Genomic DNA, 27,460 nt, shown 5'->3' on the forward strand with positions numbered 1-27,460 from the left:
TGGTAGACCCATCTGAAGTTGATAACATCACAGCAACACGGAGGAAAAGTGAACCAAGGTTACCCAAAGAACCGCCGCCTGAACTCAGACAGCCAACGGGCTTCGGGAAGATCATTATCCACCATTCAGCATCTCGCCTTTCTTCCCAGTACAAAAGCCCAACATTGGCTCGGCATCTAAGTCCTTTTCCTGGAGGAGTAATGGTGATATTGTTCCCTCTGCCGCTAATGGGAATATCGCTGCAAAAACATTGGCAACAAGCGCTTTCAAAAGGGAGAATACACACTGCATTTGGTATTTGGCTGCATGAGGATGTTCATTTGTCAGATTTAAAGGAATAGAGAAGCTCAGCTCATTCTATGAAGAGCTGCTGGAGAGCAAAACAAAGTGCATGGGTTCATGTTTGCACGCTTAATGCAGAATACCTGAATGAAGTATAGGGCTGGAGAACATGCATGAGCGCTGGAGAATCCTGAAGGTCAAACCATTGTGGAAATGTAAAAGGTATTCAAGGTTGTTTGGTATGAAATTCATTTCAAAAACAATAAAAAGCCACAGGAATGCATGCGAGCAGTAGCATTGGCACAAAGAATAATATTAAAACCAAGAACATTTTAATATAATTTAAAACAGTTCAAGAATCCCAGAACAAACATGAACAACGGAAACTTCTCAACTCGTCACTATACAATGTTTTAAACATAAAAGGTGATAAAAAAAAAAAAGGGAATTATATCTGAAGTCATTTAGAGTCTGTTACAGCATTAATTTTTCACAATAATAAGATATCTTTCTACAAGAAACATACATGTCAAACTCCAAAAGCTATAACAATTATGCAGTTAGGCTATTGTCGCAAAATATAAGGTGATCAAAACATTCGGCCTGGCAACACAACGAACATTGCAACAATATTATGGTAATATTAACACTTGAGTCACTCCGCTGTCGCCTTTGGCTTGCTTAGTTGGGGACACTTGACATTTGATATTCAATAGTATTCTTGACATTTATTCAACAGTGCTTCTGATCTGCCTGCATTGACACTATTATTTAAGAGCTGCTGTGCAGCCAAATTATGTACCAGCTATCAATGTAAAGCTGCTTTGACACAATCTGCATTGTAAAAAGCGCTATATAAATAAAGGTGACTTGACTTGACTTGACTTCTATACACTCTAAAAGTAAAGGTTCTAATGGGATTTTTGCAGCGATGCCATATAGAAGAAGCATGTTTGGATCCACAAAGAACCTTTTAGTTAACAGTTCTAAAAAATAACTTTTTTTAATATAAAGAACATTTTAAAGGGATAGTTCACACAAAAATAAAAATAAAAAAACCTGTCATCATTCATACACCCTCAAGTTGTTCTAAACTTGTATGAGTTTCTTTCTTCTGTTGGACACAAAAGAAGATATTTTGAAAAATGTGAGTAACCAGACAGTTTCTGGTCCCCACTGACTTCCATGGTAATTTGTTTCATACTATGGAAGTCAATGCAACTGTTTGGTTACCCACATTCTTCGAAATATCTTTTTTTGTTTGTTCAACAGAACAGAGAAACTCATGCAATAATCTAAAGAACCCTTTTTTATAAAGAACCTTTTGTGCAATGGAAAGGTTCAATTAATGTTAATGGTTCTTCGTGGACCCATCAATCTTTTATTTTTAAGAGTTAAGGTCATTTTCACTAGAACGAATAATGGCGCAAGATGGCTTCAGTAGAGTTTGAATGAAAGACATGAGAGAGACATGAAAGTGGTTAGTTACTTAAATGAGTGGATTGCCATGGATGATAGCGAATATTGGGAAATATCTGACTGCTGAATGCAGCGAATGACCAATCACAATCGAGAGGCGAGAAATAAGGAAATCCACTGGTACACTGTCACGTTTTCCTTACTATGATTTAATGCAAATTTAAATAGTGCTTTCATTAGAGACGAACTGTAGGTAAAACAGTTTCTACACTTGATCAGCTATATAGTCCAGCACAACTTCATTAAGCCACCGAACCTCATGTGACGAATTCATACAAATAAAAATAAAAATATTTCCTGGCACGGACGAGTCCCTGGGGCAGAGGCAGGTGTATGACTGAAGATTATTCTTGCCATTTTCCAAGTTAGTTTTTCACACCTCTCCAGAATACAAAACTCAGAGATCCAAATATACAAGAACTATATTGCTGTGTATCTCTCTCTCTCTCTCTCTCTTTCCCTCTCGGTGTCTCAGAGGTACACACACACTGACACTTTAGCAGCACTGCAAGCATATTTTCTCTGGCAGTGGGGAAATAGACTTCTTTTGCAGTATGGCCAAGATAAACTAAAGATGTAATGCATTATTTAGACCTACGGCATGCCCTTTCCAGCAGTAGATAAGCAAGAAGTGTGAACACCAGACATTGTGGATGTAATTTCAATGGATGGATGTGCACACACACAGTTGGGAACAACAATTCAGCTAAGGGTTAGAATTGAATGGTTTAATACTCTTCTTATTATATAGTGACTACTTCCTGTTTTATAATATGGCAGCCATATTCACAGAACAAGGTGTACACAACAATTGCTCCACTGTGTATTATGTGAGTATATTTCTGTTATGCAGTACCTTTTGAACTTCAAATTAATAATTAAAAAAAAAAGCTAAAGTATTTCTATTGAAGATATTTATTTCTATTGTAAAGTTTATTTTAGTCAGGCCCAATCACAAATCCAAATTCATGGCTAATACTTACTGATGTGCTTGTCATTTTCCCACAAAATGGTGTCAATTCCTGCAGGATGTCACTATAGAACTGGCTATTTTGTTTTTGTTTTATTTTGTTTTTTGTTTTTTACATTACAAAAGCCTAGAAAACAATAAAGTATAAACCTATAAATTGAATACGATATTCCCCAGATTTTGGGGTGGGGGGTGGGATTTATCTTAATAAATTCCTTAAAAATAAGTTTGTGCAGAATCCAATTTAATGCCTAAACAAATTCACCCAAAGTAAATTCAGTGTTATTTTATTATTATTTTATTGTACAATGTAAAAAAATTCCCAGTAAAATTTACAGTAAAAAAACGACAGCTGTGGTTGCCAGAACTTTACCGTAAAAAATACAGTAGCAATGTTAAATCTATGGTAAAATAACATATTTCATTAACTGATATAATGTTCATTTACCAACCTAATGAAGTACTAATATCTGTTTTGTACCTTTATAATACACTGACAGTCACCAATCACAGTGGTGATAAGAATCACATGATGAATCAAAGTTCATCACAAGCAGCTTTTCCACAAGCTGAGAAGGACAACACTAACATATAGAAGGTGCACACAGTGTCATTCACACACACACTAAACACCATCATGGTAACATGCATGAAATTTTAAAAATGCAATAAACATTAATTTAACAACATTAGATGTAACATAAAACCCTAATTTACATAACTGATTAGAAAAAAATGAGAAAAACTAAGAAGAAACAGTTATTTCAACGAAAATATATCAAATGTGAAGTGTCACGCAGGGAATTGTGGGAATGTCAATTTACGGTTTTTCACTGTAAATTTTACAATGAATTGTTATTTTTCACTTCCAAAAACTGTGAATTTAACGGTATTTTACCGTAAAATTACATTAAATGTACTGTTAGATCTATTACAGTAATTCACCGTATGTAGTACGGAAACTTTCTGTAAACCAATTGATAGTTTTTCACCACAGCATTTTTACAGTCTTTTACTGTTAAAATCACAGTCATTTTTTACAGTTATTAATATTTTGAATTAGTTTTTATTTTTATATTTTAAGTTTTAAGTTTTAGTAATTTTGTGTATGTGCTTTTGCTTTTTATATGTTTTATTAAAATCTATTTAGCTTTAATTTATTTTAGATTTAAAATGATAAAGAAACACCAGTATGAATGTCTTTTAACCAGTACAAAATCCTGGATTCCAGTGCTTTTATCAGCTATGTGTTACTATAAATTAGTCAGACAGATTTTGACCACGCTCGAGACCAAAGCAAACCTGCACAACAAAAGAATGCAGCACCACAAGACTCTCGTTTATTGTACTAAGCTGCAAGAAAAGAAATGTGGGTTATTTGAGTTCATAATAATTTTATGGTAAAATAATGTTGTTTGCTAAAGAAAAGCATCACTATTGGTCCAGGCTCTGAGACCCACCCAAAGTGTGGAATCAACCACTTAGCAGCACCCTAGAAACGCACTAAAACCAATAAGAACTGTATAGCAACACTGGGTTTTGAAGCAACACTTTTATTTACGGTATATTGCTCACAAAGTCAAGTTACAGTCATTGTTGAAATATGACCTTTCAAAAGGTTTAGGTAGGAACTCATTGTTTTAAAGGGATAGTTCACCAAAAAATGAAAATTCTGTCATTAATTACTCACCCTCACGCCTGTAAGACTTTTGTTCATCTTTGGAACGGAAATTAAGATATTTTTGATAAAATCCGATGGCTCAGTGAGGCCTGCATTGACAGCAAGATAATTAACACTTTCAGAAGCCCAGAAAGCTACTAAAGATATATTTAAAACAGTTCATGTGACTACAGCGGTTCAACCTTAATATTATAAAGCGCAGAGAATATTTTTTGTGCGCCAAAAAACAAAATAATGACTTTATTCAACAACATCTAGTGATGGGCGATTTCAAAACACTGCTTTATGAAGCTTCGAAGCTTTACAAATCTTTTGTTTCGAATCAGAGCGTGTATCAAACTGCCAAAGTCACGCCCCCCAGTGGTGAACCATTGAAATTTCAAAACACTTATGATATAACAAAGCCTCGTTTACTGAAATCACATGACTTTGGCAGTTTGATACACGCTCTGAAACACAGATTCAAAACAAAAGATTCGTAAAGCTTCGAAGCTTCATGAAGCAGTGTTTTGAAATCGCCCATCACTAGATATTGTTGAATAAAGTCATTATTTTGTTTTTTGGCGCACAAAAAATATTCTCTGCGCTTTATAATATTAAGGTTGAACCGCTGTAGTCACATGAACTGTTTTAAATATGTCTTTAGTAGCTTACGTGTTAACTGTCTTGCTGTCAATGGAGGCCTCACTGAGCCATCGGATTTGATTAAAAATATTTTGTGTTCTGAAGATGAACGAAGGTCTTACGGGTGTGGAACGACATGAGGGTAAGTAATTAATGACATAAATTTCATTTTTGGGTGAACTGACCCTTTAAGGGTGGTAAATCAAAATGTAAAGATCCTGAGTTGCACAAGCACAAAAATCCCCTTAGTTAATCCGAGGTCATCGGAGATCAGAGCCTCTCATCCTCCTACCTGTCCATCCATCTGATCACTAGTTCTAAGACGTCCCACGACAGGCATCCACTCAGCTAATGAACGTCTCAGCACTGTCCCTCTGCCCTCCCTTTAAAGCCTCTTTCCTCTCTACAATCTCTTTTGTTGATTTGACCAAAGTTGAATCTCTACAAAGTGAGAGATGACATTCCAGGTCGAGGACATCAAGGATGGTCAAGTTAATGAATGGCCACCAGATGTCTGTTATTAGGCTAATGTAGTCCTCCCTGCTTCTACCCCGCTATTCCTCCTAATGACAGCTCTCACTAGTGCAGCACGATCAGAGATGGGACTGAAACTATATGAGCTGCTGCTGCAGAACTGTGAAAACCTCTGGCCCAAATTTCATTTAGCTAACCACACTGCATGCACTATCACAATTTTTTATACACGACCCTTCAAAAGTTTGGAATTGGTTTGGTTTGTAAATGTTTTTGAAGTTCCTTATCCTCACCAAGGTTAACTTAGCATTTTAAATGACTGATTTTAGTTTTATTTTTATTTTATTTTTTTTCATTACTCCAGTCCTCAGTGTTACATGATCCTTCAAAAATCATTTTAATATGCACTAATTTGGTGTTCAAGAAACATTTCATATTTCCATGGAAATGTTTTTTCAGGAATCTTTGATGAACAAAAGAGCAGCATTGATTTGAAAAAAAAAGTAAACAGAAAAGTCTTTATTGTCACTTGATCAATACAATTGTAGAATGCAAGTATTAATTTCTTTAAAAAATTAATAAAATCTCACTTGACCTCCTTACTGACACTGCTTTTAACAGTAGTGTGTGTGTGAATGTGCTGAAAAATATTTTTTAAAGGGGAAATAAAAATTGTTGAGGAAGTAACAGGGCAGAAACATGATGAATGTGGATGGCATAGCTCCAATGAACTGGTCTTGGAATAATTTGCTGATAAATGTTTGAGTTCATATTAAAAACTCTCATTTTTCATTGCTGTCTTTGGTATCGTATCAGGTCACAGTTTGAGACATTGATGAGATCACTTTTGGGTTAGCAAAAATCTCTCATTTAATCACTGCTGTCTAGGATTAAAAAAAAAAAAAAAAACTGTGGAACTGGCAAGAAAACTGGCATCAGCCTTCAGAACAAGTTGAAAAGATACAGATCTTACTTACCTTTAGTCATGTTTGGCAACGAGAGGTTTTTGGCTAATAAAATAGCTCTTGGCGCTGAATATGAGCCATGGGGAATACAAACACTGTAATTTCATGTGCTTCTTGCCAAAAACCCCAACTGTGCAGTTGTTCTCGATGGATTTTGCATTATGCACACAGACAGATATTCAAAAGTGTCAAGAAAAAAAGAACGTGATTTTAGTATTTTTTGTGAAGAACATATGCTGCAACCCAGGACATTATTACAAAAGCACATGTTTTTCACACAAATGTTGCTACAAAGAAGAAATGCAAAAGTCGCCAATTCAGAGCTGCACACTTTAATATAATCTTGTGAATGTGGATATCGGATTTAAAATTCATAGTACCATGCCAAGACATTTTGAGAGGACTGCATGAACCCACCTGTGTTAAAACAGCAGTGTTGTAAGGGGAAAAGAAAATTCAAGGAAAATTTTACCCAAAATTTAACATTCATTATTTACTCACCCACATGTCATTCCCATGTTGTTTATTTTGTCTCTGGAACAACAAAAGATTGAATATTCTGAAAAATATTCTGGTTCTGCTTTTCAATATAAACAAAGTGAATGAGAACTGAAGCTGTCAAGCTACAAAATAATAACAAAAAAAATAAAACCTTGACCTCTTGAAAAATATGCAGAATAAAAGACTCAAAAGAGATCAAAATAAGAGTCAAACAAAAAGAAGTGCTGAAAACAAAACACAAAGAATTGTGAAGACTATTGCAGGAGAAAGTGGATGTGTAATCTGTGTTTTGAAATGGTGTTTTTGTCTTGTCTAGACTTACAACGTTAACGTCCTTAACACCAGTGGACGTTCTGAGAATGTTCTGGGAACGTAAAATTTCTAGCGGGGTAACCTGTCACCTAACATTCCCAGAACGTTCAGAGACGGTCACGATGTGGAGTTCTTTTAAGGTTTGAGGGACGTTATTTGGTGGACTAGGATGTTCTGGGAATGTTTAGGGGACTATTACTATAGGACGTTCTGTTAACTTCCCAAATGTCCTCTTTGTAACGTTCTCGCACGACCATTAAATAACCAAAATAGAACGTCCCCCTAAACTCATATCGGGAACGTTATTAAATGACCAACAGAGGACCGTGTGGGAACGTTCTGTTAATGTCCCAAATAATCCTCTTTGTAACATTCTTTTTTTGACCATAAAATAACCAAAATGGAACGTCCCCCTAAAGTCATATAAGGAACCTTGAACTGCAGCACTTTCATTACCAAAAGAGAACGTTTTAGGAACTTCCCGAATGTTCTGTAAAGGTTCGGAATTTTCGTCACCTTTAGAGAACTTTTAGGGAACGTTGCGCAAGGTCCTGAGGACGTTGCCTTCCCAGTACGTTTAGAGACGGTCATGATATGGAGTTCTTTTAAGGTTTGGGGGACGTTATTTGGCGGACTAGGATGTTCTGGGAATGTTTAGGGGACTATTACTATAGGACGTTCTGTTAACTTCCCAAATGTCCTCTTTGTAACGTTCTCGCGCGACCATAAAATAACCAAAATAGAACGTCCCCCTTAACTCATATCGGGAACATTATTAAATGACCAACAGAGGACCGTGTGGGAACGTTCTGTTAACGTCCCAAATAATCCTCTTTGTAACGTTCTTTTTTTGACCATAAAATAACCAAAATGGAACGTCCCCCTAAAGTCATATAAGGAACCTTGAACTGCAGCACTTTCATTACCAAAAGAGAACGTTTTAGGAACGTCCCGAATGTTCTGTAAAGGTTCGGAATTTTCGTCACCTTTAGAGAACTTTTACGTTGCGCAAGGTCCTGAGGACGTTGCCTTCCCAGTACGTTTAGAGACGGTCATGACATGGAGTTCTTTTAAGGTTTGGGGGACGTTATTTGGCGGACCTTCACAGAACATTCAGGACGTTCTCTGAACGTTTAGGGAACTGTATTTTATTTAGAAATGTTCTCAGAACGTCCCTGCTGCTGCCCTTGTCAAAAAATTGAATTGACAATTAGAGCTAAATTGTCTAACAAAAGTGGCTGTTCAAACAAAAACTATTTTTTCTCAAATACTCAACAACAATAAAAAAAGCTCTTTACAAGTAATTCCTGGATTAACATTATGGAATTATTTTTTTTTTTTTTTAAATGCCAATCTCTTGCAGTAAATCATTAGCTGACAACAGCACAAGCATGAGCTAATGCAACTGCTGTATCACTGCATCAGCATCTACACAGTTACTGTCTTTAAATAAAGCGACATGCAGCAGAACATCAGTGTTTCTGGATCATCACTGATTTAAGCACAGGCTCTACTCTCCAGCACAATGATAACCTCACAAAACTCAGATAACAGAAATAACATTAAACACTAACAGATCTCAATAGATCTCAGCATCTTCACTTATTACAAACCACTCTGACTTTATTTCTTTCATATAAAAAACCTCTTAATGAGGTGTTAATATTTTATCAAAATTTATAAATGTCACCGTTATGGAGGTAAACACTTGCTTTAGTTGGGCTCCTGACCCTTGACGTTTCGACTTCACTTTTTCTCCAATTGTTGTAACTGTGTGTTTCTAAAGCTTTTGTTATAAAAAAGAAAAAAAATCAGATTGAATGGATTTGGTTGCTCATTGTTGAAGATTTCATCATCATTCAGCAGCCTTGTTCACTGATCTCTGAGCTTTGTATTTCTTTCATGTTGTTGTGATAATGCATAAAATCCTCTCCTGCTTTGATATTTTCAAGCTTTTTATCATTGGGCAAGAATTATTCAGATGCCATCATGTAGATTCAGACAGACATCAAGATTCTGCATATGACCCTTAACAATGATGACAATATTTTCAGATAAACAGATTAACTCTGAGCATCACAAAACAAGCTACTAAAGTCACAAAAAAGATTTTTGTTTAGTGTCACCATTGTTGAGATCATACATTGATTCATGATGTCCGTGTGAGTCTAAAATACACGTTCAAAACTACCTGTATAATGAATAAAAAAAAAAAAAAAACTAACCATTAATTAATACAAAACAGTTAACACACTGAGAGTTTAGCCTCTGGAGAGGATCAGCTTTAGAAACACACAGTTACAACAATTGGAGAAAAAGTGAAGTTGAAACGTCAAGGGTCAGGAGCCCAACTAAAGCAGGCGCTTACTTCCGTAACGGTGACATTTATAAATTTTGATAAAACATTAACACTAAAAAGGTTTTTTATTTGAAAGATATAAAATCAGAGTGGTTTGTAATAAGTGAAGGTGATCTTGCATTTTTGATATAACAAGCATGTTTTGAAAACACAGTTAAAACAACCAGAGTAAATATAATGTTAAAAAGTGAAGAATCAAGAGCCCATCTAAAGCAAACGCTCGCCTCCATAACGGTGACTTCAAACTTTATTATTTTTTTATATATATATATATATATAAAACACGTAGAAGGCGATGTTCTCAGGACCTTGCACAACTTTGCCTAAAAGTTCTCTAAAGGTGACGAAAATTCAGAACCTTTACAGGTTTGGGGAACGTTATTTGGTGGACCTTCAGGGAACATTCAGGACGTTCTGGGAATGTTTAGGGGACTATTACTATACGACGTTCTGTTAACTTCCCAAATGTCCTCTTTGTAACGTTCTCGCGCGACCATAAAATAACCAAAATAGAACGTCCCCCTAAACTCATATTGGGAACGTTATTAAATGACCAACAGAGGACCGTGTGGGAACGTTCTATTAATGTCCCAAATGTCCTCTTTGTAACGTTCTTTTTTGACAATAAAAAAACCAAAATGGAACGTCCCCCTAAAGTCATATAAGGAACCTTGAACTGCAGCACTTTCATTACCAAAAGAGAACGTTTTAGGAACGTCCCGAATGTTCTGTAAAGGTTCGGAATTTTCGTCACCTTTAAAGAACTTTTAGGGAATGTTGCGCAAGGTCCTGAGAACGTCACCTTCTACGTGGGTAGGAGGCCTATCACATGGAAGTGACTATTGTGTCAAAGTTATCGCGCCACCGATTGGCAGCAGGAAGTGTGTCATTTTCAAACTGCTTTGAATTCGCCCTCTTATATCTAACTGATTCACTTCAAACCTGATCAGAATAATGTCAAGAAACGCAAAGGGACTCTTGATATATTTAATACTGTTAGCATGACAATGCGTCAAACTTTAATCTTCTTTTCATGTGTTTTTGAGACTCTTAACATGCTTCGAAGTGCACGAAACTCAACACACACATCAGAGTTGTCAGCCATTAGCAAAAGCTAGGTACCTTCATATACAGTATAAAAGACAAGGAAAGTTATGTGCCTGAATGTAAACCAACTAAACATGAGATTTTATACTGAACCAAGTATTTCATTAAAAACTTCTAAATGTAAATCTGCTTACCTAGGCCACAATGACTTCACCCATCTCCAGAAGTGATTGGTGGATTTTTTATTGTCAATGTCTTGCAGCAGTGTTATGAAAAACTCTCTCTGTGGAGTTGAAGAGAATAGCAGATGCCATCATATTTCTGGATGACAAATGAAAGTGGAATATACCTGGAGGCATTCTGGAAGAGCGCAAGGGATTTGACACAGCCAGAGCGGATGGTTCTTCAGGAACCAAATAGAAATAAGCACCTCTCCCGTCTGGTAATTCTCCTGCCGCATATAGAACAACCTGCTAGATCGGGACGCTTAGGCCAACAACCTCGAGTTTAAAGCATTTATATCACTACTTATAGGCTTATAAATAGAGCTGTCAACAATTCTGTATGCATATTTAGTGTTTTAAATCACGAAACGCCATTTGCAACCCAGTTTCACAATGTGAGGCTTTCTGAGTGAAACAGGATACTGAATAAGAAAAACAAATTCATATTTTAACATGACTCTATATCCCTGCAAATGTTAAGTCATTTTTGCAGATACAATATCCATGTATTGAATCGGATTTCCTGGACTCTGCAGAGCAACACGTCAGGATCCGATAGCAGAAGAGACCGAAAGCATCTTTTTTCTCACCCGCTGATACATGAAAACTAGACATTGTAAGAGGCAGGGTGAGAGATGCCACATCCCTCCACTGAGAGCTTCAGCAGATCACTGGCAAGATTCTGCTCGCTGCAGACAGCAGTTTCCTTTTTAAAAAAACTGCGGAGATGGTCTTATCTTATCGGGTTCAAGTGCCGGATAGACGCGAGACTGTTGTCGGTGTGTGATACGCTCCGAGTGATGGCACAGATCTGCTGTTGATGGATTCTGATGAATTCTATCATGCTGTAACTCCACGTGTTGCTCAGCTCAGAGGATGCGGTATTAAATGTGCCCCGTGGACCTCAGGGTTTTATTACAGCCCCGTTCGGTTTTATGCTCAGGTCATGTTGAAATACAGTAACTCTTTGAGACAAAGCATTAACCCTGTAAATCCTGACAGCTTATTAAAATAAATCAAATTTTTTGCATACTCTCAATTTCATTCAGAGGCCCAAACTGAGCAAAATAAGAGTCTTTGTAAAATGATATTTAAATGCTTAGTTTTATAATCAAAGCTCTGTATTTTTAATACAGTATAATGATGATTGAGAGATGTACAAATAAATGTTCCTTAAAAGCCTGTTTTATCATTTTTGAAACAGATTTTTACATGATTTTTCTAAAACATGATGTATGGATAATCAAATAAACTTAAGTTGCTTCAGTCCAGTTAGTGTTAATTTAATAACATAAAGATTATTCTTACATTTACTACATAAAAATCAGTAAAGACTTCACAGCAAAAAGACATGTGAAGGGGGACATTTTTTAGAATTATATTAAAAGGCCTTTTACTAAGGATCATTTAGATGCCTTAGAATTTGTGTATCAAATATGATACAATAGGCATTATAGGGTAAAGGACACTTTGCTTTGAAAAACCTTTGAGCCCCGCCCCCATAATATGATCTTGAAAATATATAAAAAAAAGTATTTTATTTAAGATTAATATTTTTTTCTGATGAAAAACGAAATATATATATAATATATATATATATAAAACTGGATCAATTTTCTGTAAGTAGGCCTACACTGTTATTCTCCCTTCTTTCATAAAGCATTTTATATATACAAAAAAATAAAGAAAGAAAGAAAGAAAAATTAATAAATAAAATGTGACATGAAATATCAAATATGAGATCATTCACAATAAAAATATTGTCCCTTATTCATGTCCCTACAAACTACGGAAGAGGATTAGGGCCAAGCAATAATAAAAAAATAAAACCATCTGGAGATTAAAGTTTTTAAATTTCAAGAAAAAAGTCAAGATAAAATGTTGAGAATAAAGTCATTAAATTACGAGAAAAAAGTCGTTAGATTATGAGAACAAATTCGTTAAAATATGAGAAAAAAGTCGTTAAATTTCGAGAAAAAAGTTGAGATAAAATGTTGAGAATAAACTCATTAAATTACGAGAAAAAAAGTCGTTAAATTACGAGAAAAAGGTTGTTAAATTATGAGAACAAATTTGTAATTTAACGAATTTGTTCTTGTAATTTAACAACTTTTTTTCTCGTAATTTAATGAGTTTATTCTCAACATTTTATCTCAACTTTTTTCTCGAAATTTAAAGAGTTTTTTTCTCGTAACTTAACGAGTTTATTCTCAACATTTTATCTCAACTTTTTCCTCGCCTTCCAATGTCAATTGAGCTCGCTCCTGTCGCGTGTCCTCAAACTGGCAACCCGCGAGAGCGATGAGTCTGAGGAGGAGGGGGCGGGGCAAACAATATTTTGAATTTGGACTGCAGTACCCATTTCAACCACTAGCTGTCATTCTTACATAGAGCACCTTTAACAGTAAAGATTAGGTGTTATTTTATTCAATATTTCAAATAAATTGTAGTTACTGAATTTGTGTAGTATAAAGTAATATTTTTTTGGGACTAGAATAATCTTTGAGTTGTTTACTTAAATGAGTATTCTGAGCTTATCGGGTTTTAAAGTGTGACCATGCTACGAGAAAAGAAAGATTTTAAAATATTAAGAGAAGAGCTGTTGTAGTAGGAGTAGTAGAGTCGGCTACAGCAGTGAACACATGCAGTTGGGAACTTAGGGGCCGCTGCATTTTCCTGAAACGGCTCACAAGATAAAAGACCGTGTAATAGGAAGATCAGTGACGTTGCTATTAATACATTAGGAGACTGCATGCGGGCGTGTGAATGTGGGCCGTAGGACTTGATATTTACACGTCTGCTACTGCCTTTTCCACTGACAGCTCCCAGATGGCCACTGCAGCAAATGCTGCCCAACATGGATCTTTAAGGAGACGTCTACCAGACACTGTGGGCAAAAAGCAAACACTATGAGCTTTTTCAGGTGCTCCATTATTAAAAACAATATCCTCTGCAGATTGTTGTATAATAATCAAAATACCAAGGTACAGGCTAACTCGATATGAGAAAAACACAAAAAGCGAGTGCATTTTGTTAAATGTCAAAGGTGGTTTATTCTGGATAGAGGTGGGTACATAAAACCAGTTTGTTTTGCGAGTAGATGTCACTTTTGATGTGGTTTAACGTGTCTTTCTTTAGTTCCAGGCTTTCAGGGATGAGTCTCCTGTCTGATTTCTCTACATTTACACCAGCAAATGAGTGTTTACCTCGGGAGCTGGAAGTGGGGATAAAGGGACTCGAGACTTCTGCCGCAGTCATGACTTTTCTGTAAATCAATCCTCATCTGAGCAAGCTTTCTTCTGCAGACATTGCTTTGAGGCGATAGATTGAATCTCGGCAGACACCTCGAGCGCCTCATCACCAACCGAATGACCCGTCATCTTCCTCAGAACGTGTTCTCCACATACGCTCAAACAGATGGTGACCGGCACGGTTTTAAGCCCTATTTTACACGCACGCTTTTCTACATGACTACAAAATTTGACAGTAAGTTCTCTTCCCAGCCGCATACATGAATGCATAAGTCTGCCAACCTTGAGAACTGACATATTTTTTGAGCTAACTGAAATGCAAAAGTCTCCTGTATTGTGGATTAAAGGGATAGTTCAGGCAAAAATTAAAATTCTGTCATCATTTACTAAATTAAATGAAATCTGTTCAGTGTATAAAGTGATTGTGACTCTTCAGAAAATCTGGACTAAACCACTTAATTCATATGGATTAGTTTTATGATCTCTTTATGAACTTTTTGAAGAGTCAAAGTGGTAATTGCGTAGCTGTCAACGGAGGGACAGAAAGCTCTCAGATTTCATCAAAAATATGTGTTCCGAAGATGAACGAAAGTCTTATGGGTTTGGAACGACATGAGGTTGAGTAAATGATGACAGAATTTTCATTTTTAGGTGAACTAACCCTTTCAAGATTTATTCTGTTGTTGCACTAGCTAAAACTAGAAACTCCAATGCAGGGTTATTATCATTTACTAAAACATTGAAATAAAGCTGAAACGAAATATAAATATAAATATTAGCTGAAACACCTAAACTAAATGAAAATTTGAAATGTTGCTTTGGCAACTAACTGAAATAACTAACAGTTTAAGCACTAAAAATATTAAAAACTAAACCCGAACAAATACAAGAAAATGACAAAAGCAAATAACAAAATTACTAAAAATTAAAACTTTAAAAAAAAAAAAATCAAAATATTAATATAAAATGATAATAGTTTATATACTAAAATAACACTGCTCCCACATAGAGGTTGAGTATAAGAATAAAGGTATAAAAAAACAAGTCATAAAATATTAATTTAAATTTTTAAAGATCATTTATTGGTATATCACTCTGTACACCAGTAGAAAACAATATTTAAGAGTGATTTTAACAAACAATTGGTTAAATTATTAAAATCAAACTGTTCAGCACATTTTCTTTCCCCCCAAAAAAGTTGGTTTCTTTTCATAATTTAATCAGTCAAAAAAAAAAAACATTTGCGCTGGCTTCTCACTCCATTGAACAGTTTTTCCACACAAAAACCAGACACAAAAGACTGCAATGCAGTTTGCAAGAAGAAGCAATATACATTTTTATTGCAACTTTATTAACATATATACAGTTTGAGTGCGATACAGCAGCTAGGTGGCGCTGTAGGACACTCGGATTGCACTGCTACAGGTTAGGCCACTGCGGTGGTTTACATGGTGGCCAGGCTTGTGTATGTCTTTGGCTTCAGTGGACAGCAGATCATTAACCATGAGCGCCTCAGAGTACCGTCATTCTGCTACTCAAGGTTGATTACATAAATATGGCTTTTTGCTTGTTTAATAGCCCCAGAAATTGTTACACATAGAAAATGCCACAATAGTGATTATTACACACAAAAAAGCATGAGACATTTAGTGACTCTCAGCACAACAAACCAGCCTTCAAATATGCGCTCACTTAATTTTAATTCCCATAGGATGCCCTTAGCATTACATAAAAAGTTTGAAGGGCATCTAGATAAAGAGTGGAGAATATGATTATGCAAGCGTGAGTGGAGAAAACATCAGGAGATGCCACAGAAAGAGAAAATAGAGACAGAAATCCCTTTCCTTCGAGGTTAGAGATCGCTGGGTGATTAGTGGCCCACAACTCTGTTGAAACAAACTCTGCCGTATATAAATATATAACGATGTGTGGAAGCCTGTTAAATCCGTCCTGTCAGGGTTCATCTCTGGGGAGAGAGGAGTGGGAACAGATTACCGGTGAGAAAGCTTAGAAAACCAATTCTACCGCTCGCAGTTAGAGTGTAAGGGAACAGCGAACCCAAGAGAAGACCATAATCTGCCTCGGGCACGGATTTCGCCCCAGATTTCGGTGCCAGACCAAAAATCCTCTTTCAGTCGAAGCCCAAAAGAAAAAAAAAAGGCAATGCTAAAACCAACCTTTAACCTTTAGAAATAAAGGGAGGGAGAGGTATGGTCATGCCATAAACAGCTGGTAAATGTGATTTTCCTAATGAGAAGTTAATCTACTCGAATCCTCTGTGACATAACAACAGCGAGGAGAGAACTGATACAGCTTTACAGGAAAATACTGAATCTTTAAATATCATTGGGCCTTATGCTGCCTTTAAATCATGTCACAATTATCATATTTATGAGTTGAGCGTACATGAAAGTTATTAAGCGGGAAACTTTGAGCCCAGAGTTTCCGAATGTGTTCATGGATCATGGCGGAAGCTAATTAGTATAGACCTTTTTCACAGCAATGCCATCTTTGATTTTTAAAATCATTCGAATGCAAGTGTGTCTTTCAAACTCTTAAGTTCAGACATTCCTGAACTTAAAGGCAGCATTATGATAATTGGGAAAATGAACCAAAGAGGAGAAAGGAAAACTATAAGCTCATCAGATGAGGGTGAGAATGAAGAGAGATGCATCTGGTAATGATACTGCCACTTAGTGGTGTTACATTGTGCTACATTGAGACAAAGATCACACAATGAGACGACTGATCAATGCCATATTCACATTATACATTTAGAAGACAAAATCTTTATAACACAGATAAAGATATATAAATCAATAAATATTTACCCTTTTTACTCTACACATCTGCTCATTTTACAGGAATGAAAAAAATACATAATTTTTGCTCACATGACAACTTTGTACATTATGTAGCTCTTTGGGAAGGCGAAAGTAAAACGATAAAAGATCCGTCTTTGTGTTCAATCAAAGCATAACGTGAAGAAAGAACAGCCAGTTATAAAAGGAGACGCTTTACATCGGACTTCTTTATAGGCACATGAGAGTGTATTTCTGTTTATGCGTTTCGTTTTTATAGGTTGCAGCTTTTCAGTCATTTGTCGGTATTCCTTTGAATGTCTTTTCCTGTCAAAGTCTCTTCTTAGATCACAAATAAATAAATAATCCTTTGTGAGTGCACTTTTATCTAACCATTTGAGACAAACTAGCGGTTTGAGCGTTTCCTGATATGACCTTTCTCCTGTTATAGAGTCTGTCACCTCAACTCAGTCTAAACACTCTAAAAACTTTCATTTCATCACAGTTTAGAGGCAGTTCAGATTGCACAGATCTACATGCAGCTGCAGACAGGTAAAGCATCCACCTAGTTCATTACAGCACTGGAAAATTCTTGGAAGAATGAGTCCCAAAGGGGAATACCGCAGGAAGTGAAAAGTATCCAGTATCCCATCCAACAGTACAGAGAGCTCCTATATTTAGATAAAATGAAGAATTGACTTACTAACCCTTGGCCAAGAAGGTTGTCAATATACACTAAAGCTAAACTAATGCTTAAGAGTCTATGATTGGATCATTATTGCAGTGATTATTATGTTTCTAGCATGTTATATGTTTGGCAACAGTTCTTCTAAGACAAAATGATGTTATTTCCATCAAGATGTCCATCAATTTTTGGTCAAGATCTTGTATTGACAATGCAAGAGGTGAGCACTCTGTAAAGTCTCCTCCAGCACAACCCAAAGACTTTCAATGAATTTAAGGTCTGTGTGAAAATGATTCTTCATGCTTCCTCCAAGCCATTCTTGCACAATTTGATCCTGATTAATCATGGCTTTGTCATCCTAGAATATGGCCATGATGTGTCTTCATACATGGTTGTTTAAGAAATGAAAAGCTACACACTCCATCAAATAGGGTTAGAAGAACTGTTGCTAAACATATAATATTCCAGAAACATAATAATCACTTCAATAATGATGCAATATTGGCCACCCTAAAATTTAGATATCGGCATCAGACACTGAAAAATCCATTTCGGTCAACCACTAATTTACACATCACAAGACTTTCAAGAGTTCTGATTCACTGGATTTAAAACAGAATGATCTGCTTCATTGTTTTTCAATGTGTCAATTCTTCCTTCAAATGTGTATAAATCCCCCTCATTAGTTGATTGAGAAGGCACTGTCTGCGCTATCTACCAGGATCCTTTCTGGATGAGGTGACGCAATGCTTTCGGGGCTGTGAACCCCCTGCTGAAAAAGCTGTTTACAGGCCTGTCACCGCGATCTCTTTTGTTTCCTGTCAACGTCTCGCTGCGTGTCTCCCTGCCGACGCCGTACCACGTAAATCAGATAAACGCGCCGTGACAACCCCACAATATATCTTCCGAGATAAGCGCGCGAGAAACACGACGCACAAAACAACCGGTCGTTCCCTTTAAGTGGAAATCTGAAAATAAGAGAGATTTCATAGGAAGGAAACAGGGAAGAGACAGCAATCAATTACCGCAGCCTACATGGCAGGGAGCTATGATCTTAATCGGAGATGAATAGCAGGGCGGGAGGGTCTTCCGTGTGTGAGAACACCTCCAGGGCAGTGTACACACGGGGAGGGGGTATCATCAATAATAGTGGAGGTAAGGAGGACTCGGGCAAGGTCAGGACAAACATGTGTCCCTGTGAGCCGACAAACTGCCACATACATACAGAAATAGCTCACGGTGTAAGTCCGATTCGGTGCGTTCCATCTAAGGCCCGGATTCATCCGCGGCGCTACGTCCAGGCGCCGAAAGGGTCTTTTAAGATGCAGTCTGGCTGAGGGATCGGGGTTGTGTTTGATAATCTGCTCCCTGAGAGACAGTCCTTCATCTATCAAACCCTGTGCACTTCCTCCAGGATAGACAAACAAGACAGAGAGTGAGCGAGAGCACCAGCCAATCAGCTGATTCTGTGACTCAGCTCAGTGTAGTCCAGTCGAATGCAGTCCATCTGCTTTTTTCCTTCAATTTCCTTTCTCTTGTGTGCAATCGTTGAGCCGTTCACTCCTCGCCCTCTTCTACGTACGTGGAGGGGAACCAGCCCACCTGTGGATGAGACAGAACAGAAGGAATGAGTGATTAGAGGAGAAGGTTGCGGGGGGTATTACAGAGGATTTGCGTCACTTCATTGCCTGGATAACCTTGAAGATGCGCCTGCTGCAAGAGGAGGGGAAGTGAGCCGGCGCTGGATTGTTTAAACAATTCTGGTGGCTGCACACAGGCCTGAGCAATAATATCCAACATTCTTTTGATCGGCCAAATCAGGGAGGGAGAGGAGATGGCTGTGCTGTTCCTGTGATGGTCTACTGACTATTTTGTGATGCAACAAGTTTTACTCAATTTCTGTCAGGACACTATCATCAAAGATGACTGACAGTTAACATACAGTTTGGATTGGCAGTATGGTTCTGTCCTGGGTAAGGCGACGTTCTCGTAACCTTGTGCAACGTTGCCTAAAAGGTTACGAACCTTTGAACCTGATCCGAACCTTTACAGAACATTAGGGACGTTTCTAAAACGTCCTCTTTTGGTAATGAAAGTGCAGCAGTTCAAGGTTCCTTATATGACTTTAGGGGGACGTTCCATTTTGGTTATTTTATGGTCACATAAGAACGTTACAAAGAGGACATTTGGGACATTAAGAGAACATCCTATAGTAAAGTCCCCTCAACATTCCCAGAACATCCTGAATGTTACGTAACGTCCCCAATGTCCCCCAACCCTTAAGCCTGGAACACACCAAGCCAATGAACTAGTGGAGACGAAAGCAGAGTTGGGGGTTGGCTCAGGTCAGCAGCGTCTGGGTCCAAAGTTGCCCTGATACACTAAATCAATGCTCGACAGCCGACGGTCAAGTAGCACGTCCATTCTGCGCCTGCGTAAGAAGAAATGCCTTTCCGTACCAGCATCTCGCAGTAGCTGAACAGCCAATTAGAATGATCAGATGGCCTGATGGATCGACAAGCTCCGACAGCGATTAAACATGTCAAATCGGCCGGAAAAAAAGCCGACGAGGACCAACTTCAGCCGACGGTGAAAAACACATTGAGAAAACTTAGTAGGCCGACGAACAAAAACTGCCCGACGGCCAACCGTCGGCTTGTGTTCCGGGCTTTAAAAGAACACCACATCGTGACTGGGAACGTACTGGGAACGTTATTAGGCAACGTCCTCATCACCAGTGGGGACGTTCTGAGAACGTTAAATTTCTAGCGGGGTGACCATCCATGCAGCCTAGCCTGGATAAGAGCAGGGAGCACAGCGATAACCCCCTTTGGGGGGTTACAGAACCAACATAAATGTATTGCAGATGAATTTATTTTTCAATAATTTAATGTACAACATGATTCAAGAAAAATTAGTCTGATTCAAAGAGAAATATCACACCTCGAATACAAAATGAATACAAAAGGGGTAAAAGCAGTTCTGTCCATTTCAGAAGGAGGCAGGGGAACTATTCAAAGCACTGATCACAAAATCTATTACTGCCATCCATAAAACAGCAACGTTTTATTCACTAAATTATACTTACAGCCTCCCTGATGAAACTATTATAAGACAGCTCAAGAGGCTCAAAAAAACATTTGACAGTTCGATACGCTTTAAGTACAAATAAGCTTTTGGGCTCAGTATGAAATAATGCCGCTTAATTTGATAGTGACGCCACATTTTCTGTGCGGTTTCAGTTTTCTGACATTCTTAGCAGGATGTCTGTCATCTTAGATTAGAGAAGAGAAGCATGTTATCAACAGACAGTATAAACAGACTCTGTGACTGTGCACTAAACGCACTTTATATTTTAAAATACAGATTACTATGTACTTTTTAAATATTTAAATACATTAAATATTTTACTATCTAGTGAACTTATATTGTTATAAAATAAAGCAAATTGTATTTAGCGATTAACTATGTGTTAAAATGTGCAGTGTAAACTGAAGCAAACTCCAAGAAATACTGTATGCCATAATGATAAGCATTCCTTTAAACCTGTTTCCAGTTTGACAAATGAACTGGAAGCCATTACTTTAGTCTTCAGTGTCAAATGATCCTTCAGAAATAACTCTAATAGGCCGATTTGCTGCTCATTTCTTATTATCAGTATTGAAAAAAGTTCATTTTGTGGAAACCTTGATACATTTTTTTCCCCTGGATTTTTGATAAATAGAATGTTCAAAAGACCAGCTTAATTTGAAATAGAAATCTTTTGTGACATTTTAAATATCTACTGTCACTTTTTTTATTTTATTTTAGCATTGTTTTTTTTATTGATTGATTGATTGATTGAATTTTGCTTGAAGATAACTTGAAGGCATGTTGTACAATACACGAAATCATGTCATATTTGTAGAATTCTATTTAAAACTTTTATTGTTGCATGAGTTTCACATACTATTTATGCAGTGTTTAATATGTAGTATGCAGCAAGCTAGCATACGTTCAAACACATCCACACACACTCACCCGCCCGTTGACTTCGCCCCTCCACCAGCCATTGGCTCCAGTTTTGCTGTAGATCTTCACCACGTCGCCCTCCTGCAGAGACAGTTCCCGCGTGTCCCGGGAGCTGAAGTCGTAGCGGGCTATCGCCACACCCATCACCTTGGGAGTGAACACTGTAGAGACAAGAAATAAGAGTGAACGTTTAGCAGCAAACATCCCAGGACAGAAGTGAAGATGAAAATCAGACAAAATTAACCAGACAAACAGAGAGAGGATGGATGCAGCAGAGTCGGGCTGTATAGTTTCCCTGAGGACTCTTGTAATCACCGCACTCCTTCATGTGTTTGCCTGCCTTAGCACATCCACTCTAAATAAATGATTCTCGTGAATCTGGGACGGGTCCAATCACAGCTGAAGTGGCTGTTTTGATTATGTCTTGAGATGTGTCAACAGCATAATCCGCTGGGTTAATTACATTTCAGGAGACTTTTCCATCAAAAACACATCATGTTCCTTCTACCAGCTCACTGACTATTGGACGTTTTGTTGGACTCGTTTCGCGGTTCTCTCTAAACGCGGTGGGCCGAGGGAAATACGTGGTGGCGGATTCAAATGAGCCTTTGTTTTATCGGACTTCAGAGGCTCTGAGGACTTTGTGAACGGCAGCCAGAGAAGCTAGGCCCTCCGCCAGACGTGTGTTGATGAGATCCGCCTCGGTGCCAGGATGCTTTCTCTTCAGCTGTTTTAAAGTGAGCAAGACTTGTACAGACAGAGAACTGGCTGCCAGTTAGCTGCCGTCATGCTCAAAGCGAGAAGTTTGTAAAGAAGGGAGAGAGAGATGTCACAAAGTTAGGCCGACTCCTTCCTTTTCATCACAGCTCCCTTGACAAAACCGCCTGTAATGACGGATCTAATAAGCTAACTACCTGAAATGAGATAATGATGAGTCGTAGTGTCTGTCAGTCAGTGTCGTGCTGCTGACAAAAGACATATGGTGCATGCATTAAAGGAGATGATAGCGGCTATGATATGATCTATAAACAGACACGCACAATGAGATGGGAGGCGGGGTTAAACGCAGGGCATGGCAGCCTCAGATCTCTTACGACCTTGACAAAATGACACCAATGGATAAGAAAACGTGTACCTGTACCTGACCAGAATGGGGCGGTAGAGGGGGGGACAAAGCTGTAGCCGGCAGGAGTTAGAAAAGACAGGCCGCAGAGCAACGGGGCTGAGGTGGGCGGAGGCATGGGCGCGGTGGGGCGAGACAGAGTGAGGTAGGGGTGCGGCAAGGGTAAAGAGAAGAAAAGCAAAAGAAAAAGCATGTTTAATTGAAACGTAACATTTGCAAGCAAACAGAGCAGATTGTAAACAAACGCTAACTTCGTGCATCAACACTTGGCCTTCACGCTGGTTATACACGGTAGAATGCCAGTTGTGGGATATTTCTATTCAAGTCCCATTCCACTGAGAACTTTCGGTGAGGTCTGGGTTTACTCATAAAACTCCAGGAGTGCCTGTGCTCGGCTGTGGAAGTGAAGCGAGTTCCCCTCGCCATCTGATGCTCCATCTGACCGGCTCGGCCCAGAGCGTCACGGACCCCCAGCGTGACAGCAACACAATATGTTTCCTCATCCACTCTTCTGTGGAAGGCGGCCAAAGCAATACGGCAGTGTAACTAACAAGACATCGATGAACATTGAACAATCTGATGACTGGGAGTGTGTCATATCTTTGAAAAGATGTCTCCACCTACTTTTTAAAAATGTGAATGTTTGAAGCTTGTCTACTCTCAATTAGAGTATAATGGCTAAAGACAGCACCACCAGAACCATCTTCATTTAATTAAAAAAAAGTGGTGTGAGATGATTAGATGATAGATAGATAGATAGATAGATAGATAGATAGATAGATAGATAGATAGATAGATAGATAGATAGATAGATAGATAGATAGATAGATAACAACACAATCTACAAAGAGCAGCGCAAATTAGTGCCTGGTATAAGACATTCTTTTTTTGGGCGGTAAAATAATGGCACAAATACCAGTAAATTGACTAGCACAAACCTTAGTAAATCACCTTGGATGATTCATTTAAATTCTCCCCTCCCACAAATTTTGCATCTGAAAGGGAAACTCCTACAAATGCATATGTAATAAGGTCATCTGCAAAGATAACTAAGTGTAACTGTCATAGGACAGTAAAAACTGTGCGTGTAAACCTCACTCCCTGTTCTCAAGAGGCGCTCTAGAGACTGCGGTCTTTAGCCTCCTTGTTAGAGTGCCCGACTCCCATGCCAGCGGACCAGTTCGAGTCCTGCTTAGAGTGGGCGGTTCGAATGGGAGGGGTTTTTTTTTCTTCAAAAGAGGGTTTGCGCTGGAGCAAACTGTTAATAAATATGGCTCAAGATGTGACCTAAAAAATGTTTTAGAGGTGGAGCTTCCCTCAAACCTATGAAGACATTTATTTTCTTTGGAATAATGTGCATTTTTGAATGTCCACAGTAAGACCAGAAATGTTCTAAGAACATAAATAAGGTCCATTTTAAATGTACTGTTGATTTTAAAAAGAAATACATTCAGAAAACAGAACAAAATGTCTGGTTTTGAACTTTGAAATCTAATTACTCATCACTATCTCTCAACTTCGTCTTATTTCATTTCTCGCTCTCCATTTCCCTCTTGCTCGTCTGTTCGTTCTCTGGCAAGCAGTTCGACTCTGACTGGGTTCAGAAGCATTTCATGTCTTTCTTAAACATCTGTTCAAAGTTTTGAAGGGACAACCCAAGCTGAGGCTAACCGAGCTCATGAATTTATGCAGGAGCACATGCTGTGTCTCCAAAAGGCCTTGTCTCCGACCACTATCCAACCTGTGATGTCCGAGCTACTGACGGGCACTTGAGATTCCACCCACGTCACTCCAGGAAAGCTAAACACCCGTCCGCCCACTATTCTGCAAACGCTGCGAGGCTCAAACCTCCAGTCTTCAGCATGTCGTTATCCATAACGTAAATATTCAGGGTTATGGATTTGCCATCCATCCCGCATGGCTCGCTTCACATTCGATGGAATATAAGTAGAAACGCAGCATAGCTGACAGCATCTCCAGTGCTTCCTGGATATAAATAAAAATGAGGAGGGAAAGGGCAACCATCAAGCAATTTGTTCTGTCTTCACCTGCGAATTAAAGTCAGGATTATTTCGATGTCCAACAAGAACAACGCAATGTTGATTTTTTCAGGTTGAAACTCTCTTGCTGTACTCTGCCTACGCAAGGTCAAGTTACCACTTATAGTAAATGCCCCTGTTGCTCTATACATCCTGTTTACATGAAAGACTTGTGTGCCTCTGGCAGCCATCTCAAAAACAATTGCATATGATTTGCATGTATTGACACATAAGCAGACGCTAAGATGAAAAAAAAAACAAAGAAGCTGTGCTGCATGGGAATAGAGCTTGGGGATGAGAAGAGAAAAACAGCAGCAAAGGATGCTGGGAGATCCATTCTTTGGTCAGAGTTGTCGAATCGCTTTCGTCCTCTTGTTAAAGCAGTGAAGTGTTTGAGTGACGTCCTCCCAGCTTCTCAATCTGCCAACATTTCCCAATTGCGACAAGACCCTCGCTGTGACATATGGAGCTACAATAAAATCTCGTCTAAGCGCTGATTGCAGTGCGCCATAAACTCTCAGATCAGGCTGTAAGCACAGCTCAGTAGCTCAGGGTTTACTAACAGCCCCTGTTTGAGAGTTTTAACTCGTTCCTCTCCCACAGCTGGAAAACAACACAGATGTCTTAAGAGCTTTCACAACCACAAAGCCATGAACAGACAGAAGATCACTAAAACTTCTTTGGCCAGAAACAAGTATGCAAATGCTGACGTGAATGCTGCAAGCATGTTAGTTTTTAACTAATGCATGAACGTTAACTTTTCGTATATGTGCTATATTTATTTATTTATTTATTTATTTATTTATACACAGCCAAACCAAAGATTATTCAGACATTTTTGATATTTTTGATAGATTTTTACTAGTTGGTGCAGGACACTATAGTTCATTTATGTAAGTGAGGATAGCTAAATAAAGTAAACTGTGACATTTTATACCCAAAAATTATTCAGACACTTTGACCTGACCATGTTTTGCTTAAGTGTTATCTGACATATTTATAATTAAGATTTATAATTAAAGACTCTTAAAATAATAAGTGAAATGAATTAATTTAAATAAAAATAAATAAATAAATAATTATACAACACATTTAAAAGTTTGGGGTCAGTAAGAATTTTTAAAAAAGACTCTTATGGTCACCAAGGCTTTATTTATTTGATCAAAAATACAGTAAAAACATTATTAGAAAATAGTGCTGTCAAACGATTAATCGTGATTAATCGCATCCAAAATAAAAGTTTGTGTTTACATAATGTATGTGTGTGTACTGTATATATTTATTATGTATATATAAATATACACACATGCATGTACTATATATATTTAACAAAAATATATTATATATAAATATAAATATATAAACATACATGTATACATGTAAATATTTCTTAAATAAATACATGTATGTGCGTGTATTTATATATACATAATAACAGTACACACGCATATATTATGTAAACACAAACTTTTATTTTGGATGCGATTAATCGCGATTAATCGTTTGACGGCACTGTTTTCTAATAATGTTTTTACTGCATTTTTGATCAAATAAACAAAGCCTTGGTGACCATTTTTTATTTTAAAATATTTTAAAATGTAGTTTATTCTAAAGATGGCAATGCTACATTTTTGATGAAGGATTTTTTGAGGAATAGAAAGTTCAAAAGAACAGCAATTTGAAACGCACATGTTCAAAGACTTTCAATGAGGAAACCTTAGCAGCCGCTCTGGTGACCATAGCTACTGGCCATCACATGTTTCCAACTATTAAACATGAATCATTGTTTATACTCACACTAAGATTAAACAAACAAAATGAGGCCTTTGTGTTATATAGAACAAGCGTACATTTTGTTTTTGGTGAGTTGTGTTTGCGCGAATCTGAAACTAGCATGTTTGTGCACAGGACGTACTGTTGGCTCCATTCTCCGGCTCTCGGTAGGCGAACTGCAGGGTGGTATCAAGTGTCCTGAATCCTTCCCGCAGAGAGTGATGTTTGTAATACTCGATCAGCTCCTGCATTAAACGCACACATACGCTCAACATGATGTCAGTTCGCATAAAAGGGTGAATATCTACAGCCATTAAAAGGGAAAATAAAAAATAAATATATGAACGGATTCAATATGACTCCAGCATTCACAATCCAATAATGTTATTTAACTGGCATTTGCGAGATCGAATCTAAAAGCGCTTTCAAAAAGAAGCTGACAAAAGACATTTGATTTTTCTAGAGAATAGAGACATTAAGCAGCATGATTTCCTAATGCCCTTTAGAAGGCAAACAGATGACAAAACAAAAGGGATTGTATAAATGATACAAAGAGATTTCAAATGGAATAAGCTGATATAATGCAAACATTTATCTTTATTGCACAGATTCCACTGACCTTAAAACATATGAGTTTAACATTTACTTTTCACTCTATATGATAAAGATGTTTTAATAAGACTCTTTGCTGAAAACTAGTACAAAACATTAGGACTTACTAAAATGCTTCTGAACTTCTTATTTTCTGCAATGTAGAAGGATCCCTCCTTTGTTAAGATCTTGATGTGTTTCACGTCGTTGTTGTACCTGTGGGCCATGAATAAATGATGAGAGTAATTTTCTGGTGATCATTGCGATC

The 27,460-nt window shown here is 37.7% G+C and overlaps 1 protein-coding gene across 2 annotated transcripts in view; it reads right to left on the reverse strand.

The window, feature by feature from the left end:
• Positions 1–15,475: 15,475 nt before the first annotated feature.
• Positions 15,476–27,460, reverse strand: part of LOC125258247 (guanine nucleotide exchange factor VAV3) — a 69,906-nt gene continuing 57,921 nt past the window's right edge. The window contains exons 23-27 of one of the 2 annotated variants that reach the window (XM_048175144.1): positions 27,321–27,408; positions 26,744–26,846; positions 22,802–22,888; positions 21,676–21,827; positions 15,476–19,257 (exon numbers count right to left, since the gene is read on the reverse strand). In XM_048175144.1, coding sequence (XP_048031101.1) covers positions 19,213–19,257; positions 21,676–21,827; positions 22,802–22,888; positions 26,744–26,846; positions 27,321–27,408 — 475 coding nt within the window. In that variant the 3' untranslated portion in view covers positions 15,476–19,212. The remainder of the gene's footprint in view (positions 19,258–21,675; positions 21,828–22,801; positions 22,889–26,743; positions 26,847–27,320; positions 27,409–27,460) is intronic. The other variant, XM_048175143.1, reaches the window with a different exon arrangement.

The sequence above is a fragment of the Megalobrama amblycephala genome, linkage group LG22 (genome assembly GCF_018812025.1).
Source record: "Megalobrama amblycephala isolate DHTTF-2021 linkage group LG22, ASM1881202v1, whole genome shotgun sequence".
Taxonomy (NCBI): Eukaryota; Metazoa; Chordata; class Actinopteri; order Cypriniformes; family Xenocyprididae; genus Megalobrama; species Megalobrama amblycephala.